General features: G+C 51.9%; 1 protein-coding gene across 5 annotated transcripts in view; it reads left to right on the plus strand.

The window, feature by feature from the left end:
- GRAMD1A (GRAM domain containing 1A) overlaps window positions 1-4,941 on the plus strand; it is a 23,425-nt gene that overhangs the window by 4,530 nt on the left and 13,954 nt on the right. For 2 of the 5 annotated variants that reach the window (XM_006764963.2, XM_006764966.2), the window contains exon 1: window positions 3,166-3,723. The exons of 1 other annotated variant lie outside the window; for it this stretch is intronic. In XM_006764963.2, coding sequence (XP_006765026.1) covers window positions 3,672-3,723 — 52 coding nt within the window. In that variant the 5' untranslated portion in view covers window positions 3,166-3,671. Of the gene's footprint in view, window positions 1-3,164; window positions 3,724-4,941 lie in introns of those variants that run through there. 2 more of the 5 variants (XM_006764965.2, XM_006764964.2) reach the window with 2 other exon arrangements.

A 4,941-nucleotide genomic window follows, 5' to 3' on the forward strand; every position in this document is an offset into this window, starting at 1 on the left:
GGAAAGTTTGTGTATGGGCGTCAGTGTCTTAGTGGGTAGGCCGCTGTGATCCTCGGGCCGCGTGTGTGTCTTTTGCCCCGAACCCTGCGTGTGTCTGATTGTGACTCTGCGTGTGTGTCTGGGGCCCAGGCTGTGGCCCCGGCTTCCGTGGTTGTCCGTGCGACCTGTCTCATCCCAGCAGAAGCTGCTGTCAGGTTGGGATGGGGAGTAGGTGTGCATGTGTCTAGGTGCCTCCTGCAGAGAGCTGTGACCCCCCCTGCTGTGTGTGTGTATTTTACATCTGATTCCATCTGTGGCTTCAAGTGTCACTATACATTGACCGTGTGTGTGACTGTAATGTGTGACCATATGTGTCTGAGGCTCTGTGCTCACTCTTAGGACCAACCATCTGCCTCTGAATTTGTGTCTGTAATTTACCTCTGACCCTATTCACTCTTTGTGCAAAAGTCAGTTACCTGGGTGTCCAAGCATGGCCACACATGTGTGACTCACATTCTGTGGGGTTGTGCCTATAATTTACCTCGGATTCCATCTTTGTGTGAAAGTTCCTGTGTGTGTCCATTTGTGACTTTGTTTTATGTATGCGCCTGGCCTTCCATGTGTGCTGCTGGGACCCTCTGGGGCTTTGTGTGTGTGAAGAGCAAGAGAAAGAGACCCCTGGTGACTCTTAGTGGGCCTGGGGCCCTCCCTCCTGAGACCTTGCACGTATACTTGACCATTTGGAACAATAATCACAACTGCCATTGTTCCCTGGTACAGCTTGTAAAGCATGTTCCATGCACCATATCAATACCTGGCCTCCGTGTAGTTTCGATGGAGCCCACCCCTGGGGCCCCGTTATTCTGAGTCCTTGGCTTCTGTGCGGGTGTCAGGGTTCTCTGTCAGCAGCAGCAGCTGACGCCTCCATCCCTTGCCGTGTTAGGCAGGCCTTGGCTTTGTCTTCCCCACAACATGGCGAACACTGTGACTTCATTTCCCTAGGTTGTGCATGTGTTAGCCGGGGTCCTCTGTGACTGTCCTTTCACTGCATGACTCTAACTGGGAATGTTGTTTGCTTTCAACTCTTCTCTGAGATGTTCTCGTAGCTTTATGTGTGAATGTGATTTATCTGGGACTTTCTATGGTTTTCTGTAACCCTCTGCAGCCTTGTGTGTGTGTGTGTGTGTGTGTGTGTGTGTGTGTGTGTGTAACTTCTGGGACTTGTGGCTGCAGCATACTTTACTGCTGTGTGTAATTATGCTGGGACTCGTGGCTCTGTATGACCAACATACCTGTGGTACTACTGCTGGGTCGGGGGTGGAGAAGACTGCTTGCAGCTGTGGAGAAACGCAATTTGCCTGGAGCTCTGGGCCTGTTTAAGCCCAGGAAGCTGGAGGTGAGGTGTCTTCAGTGGCAAAAACCCATTTCTTCTTAGTCCCCGCCCAATAACGGTACTCCAGCCACTTGGGTCTCCTCCCTCCGTCTGCTGCAGCCTGCCTGGTTGGGCAGCCTCAGGGCTGTGTCTGCCCTTGAGCACTTCCTGTTCCTCCTGCTAAGGAGCAAGATCTGGGAGCACAGGCCCTGCCCTGCTCTGTCTGTCTGTGTTAGACCTGTCCACAGATGTCCTCCCCTGACCTGTTTCTGCGGGAGACTGTGACAGGTTGAGGAGGGGTCTGCAGTCAGACCAGAAGGGAGAAGATGAGGCCGGGGAGGGATGTGGTCACCTTTCCTTCAGCCCCATCCATAGCTCACCAGTGCCCTTAGGGCAGGGGTGGGCAAACTTTTTGACTCGAGGGCCACAATGGGTTCTTAAACTGGACCGGAGGGCCAGAACAAAAGCATGGATGGAGTGTTTGTGTGAACTAATATAAATTCAAAGTAAACATTACGTAAAAGGGTACGGTCTTTTTATTTTTTTTTAGTTTTATTTATTTCAAATGTCCGGCCCGCGGGCCGTAGTTTGCCCACAGCTGCCTTAGGGTGAAGTCCAAACTCCTGCCGAGAGCCCACAGCACCTGTGGGTGGGCCTCTGCCTTCCTGTCCTCCTTCCCCAGCCCCACTGACCACCTCACTCTTAAGACCTGCTTAGCTCACTGTTCCTGCTCCCTAAACAGTCTTTGTCCCTTTGCCAGATCTCTCTTTTTATCCTCGGGGCTCAGCCTAAGTGTGCCCTGCACCCCACCCACCCGCTTCGCCCTCCTTTATCACTGTGGTCCTCCAACTTGAGCACGCATCAGTCTCCTGGGCCCCATCCTATCTCTGATTCAGTAGGTCTGCAGTGGGTCCCAGAACCTGCATTTCTCACAACTTCCAGGTGTTGCTGGTGCTGTTGGTGTGACCAGTGTCAGTGAGATTATCATCCTCGTTTACATGTTTCCTTATTGATTATTCCCCAAACAGAACATCCAGACCTGCAGGCAGGGATTATACCTGGTTTGCTCACTTCTGTGTGCCCAGTGCCTAGTGCATGGCAGGTGGTCAGTGTGTAGTTAGAGAGTGAATGACTGCAGTTTGGGGTCAGTCGTGCTGGGGTGTCTTGCCATACTTGTCAGGCTCAGCGTAGCATCTTCGACACAGTTGGGCTGGGGCAGTGGCAGTGGCCATGTGCTCCATCTCAGGCTGGCAGTCCTTAATGATCAAATCAGAGTGCCTTCCATGTGGTGGGCTGTCTGTCTGTCCTCCAGACAGCCCTGTGAGGTCGGTACTGTTATATTCCCATTATACTCAAGAAGAAACGCACAAAAAAATCGTTCAGAAAGCTTTAGACACTTACCCAAGGTCACCCAGGGAAGTGGCCAAACAGACCAGCTTTGGCCTCAGCCCTCAGAGCATTGGGCAAGCCATATACCTGGTTGAATCCAAATTCTGGGCAGGATGGGGGAGATGAAGAGGTGGGGAGGAAGTGGGGTTGGGAGGTAGGAAGTGTGTTTTAAATAGAGGGGAAGGAAGGTGTCTTGGAGACATGTCCATTGAGCAGAAAGCTGAAGGAGGCAAGGGAGCCCTGCAGACATCTGGGAGGAAGGGCATTTGAGCAGAGGGACTAGTCAAGGCAGGAGCTGGGGAAGAATGAGTGAGGGGAGAGGCCATGAGAGCAACCAGCCCTGGGCTTTAGCTGGAGTGAGTGCAGCAGGGGAGGGTTCATAGGCTCCCTCTCCCTGCATGTGGGGGGAGAGGGATGGAGCAGGGAGACCTAGGGAAAAGGTGGCTTTGAAAATTTAAGAGGAGTGGTGGTGGCTTAGGTCACCATCTATTTTACTTACTTACTTACTTATTTCCACAAATTCATTTCACATGTACAGGGGACATGACTGCCTACCCTGGTCCCTGTCTTGAGCAATCCTGGGAACAGAGCAGTAACCAAGACAACAGGGAGCTTCCAGATCTGTGGGGGAAATGGAGTTGTCATCACACAGTGACAGCCTAGAGTAGTCAGGGCTAGGATGAGAGAAGCATAGGCAGAGTGGTTAGAGCTGGGATAGGGGCTGTGGGGGGCAGTGTCCAGGAGGGAGGAGGCGTGGAGCACGAGTCCTGAAGGATGCATAAGAATTTGCTAGGCCAAGAGGAGAAAGTATGGTCTGAACAGAGGAAAAGAGCATGTGCTAAACCTTGGAGACAAGAGAGAAGCTTGAGGAGCTCCTACCTCCTTCCCAGGGAGATCGAGTTCCCCATGTTGGAATCCTGCTCTGAATTAAATGGACAAGTGGTTTGCTGCTTTGGGCCTCAGTTTCTTCCTCTGTGAAAAGGGTATGTGTGTGATAGTCGTATCAAATGCACAGCATGTTGTGGGAAGAGTACATTCATCATATGCAGAGCTGGCCATGATATTGGGTCCTGACTCGAGTCCCTTTACAGTTCCCCAGCTGACCCCACAGCCCTGTGGCCGTTTGTGTTTATTCTGTCCTCTGAGCGTTCTGCTTGTTCTGGGTCTGTCTCCCAGCAGCAGTCTAACCCTCCGAGGCAGGAGCCTCCTCCAGTGGTATCTGCTGCTCCTGGCTCTAGGCAGCGTTTGGGTTATTCATGTAGTCACCAATGTGTATTCAGAGTTCACTACGTGCCAGGTCCAGTTTTGGGTGCTGGGGGCACAGTGGCAACCAGGCCCTCCTAAAGTTCACAGTCTGGGGGAGACAATGAACCAACTGAATAAGTGATCAGGGGGAGTTTAGATGGTTGGGTGGGGCTGGGGGCCACTTGAGGGGGGCCACCAGGGGAAGAGCATTTGGGTGGAATAAGACAGAGCTGCTTATGCGGGGCCTGTGGAGGATATACGGGCACAGGGAATAGAAGTGCAGAGGCTGGAATGGGGGGAGTGACAGGGACAACACTAGGCCTTGGGTGCAAGGTAAGGACTGCTTTCAGCTGAATTGAGTTGCAGCCTGGTGAGAACCAGAAGGCCCTGTCCTGACCTGACTCGGGTTCATAGGCCCCCACTGGCTGTGTGGGGAGCAGATTGTAGGGGCTGCTGGTGTGCCGGAGGCAGAGCCAGGGTGCTGGAGGCGGGGAAGTGGGTATATAATAGAAATAATGGAAATAGATTTTGGAGGTGGGACTTGCTAACAGATTAGAAATGAGGGGGAGCAAGAAAGAAAATGCTAGGGTTTTTAGCTCAAGCAACTGAGTGGAAAGTGGCTGCTCAATAAGTATTATACGAATGACTAATAAGTTAATTAAAAAAAAATAGCAGGTATACTGAGAGTGCACTGTGTGCCAGGCTCTATTAGAAGCACTGTGCATGTATTGATTCATTTAATTCTGCAGACAACTAGATGAGAACATGTATTTCTCACCCTTGGGTCACAGATGAAGTAACCGAGGTACAGAGAGTTAGGGAACTTGCTCTGGGCCATGCCGCTAGGAAGTAGAGTAGAATAGATGGGTGGGGATCAATGGACTGGTGGGCAGGCCTACCAAAATAGGCCTGTCTCCATACCCCGGCTTGTTTTACCCCATAACCCCTTCTTCTTT

This window comes from Myotis davidii, unplaced genomic scaffold (genome assembly GCF_000327345.1).
Source record: "Myotis davidii unplaced genomic scaffold, ASM32734v1 scaffold681, whole genome shotgun sequence".
Classification (NCBI taxonomy): domain Eukaryota; kingdom Metazoa; phylum Chordata; class Mammalia; order Chiroptera; family Vespertilionidae; genus Myotis; species Myotis davidii.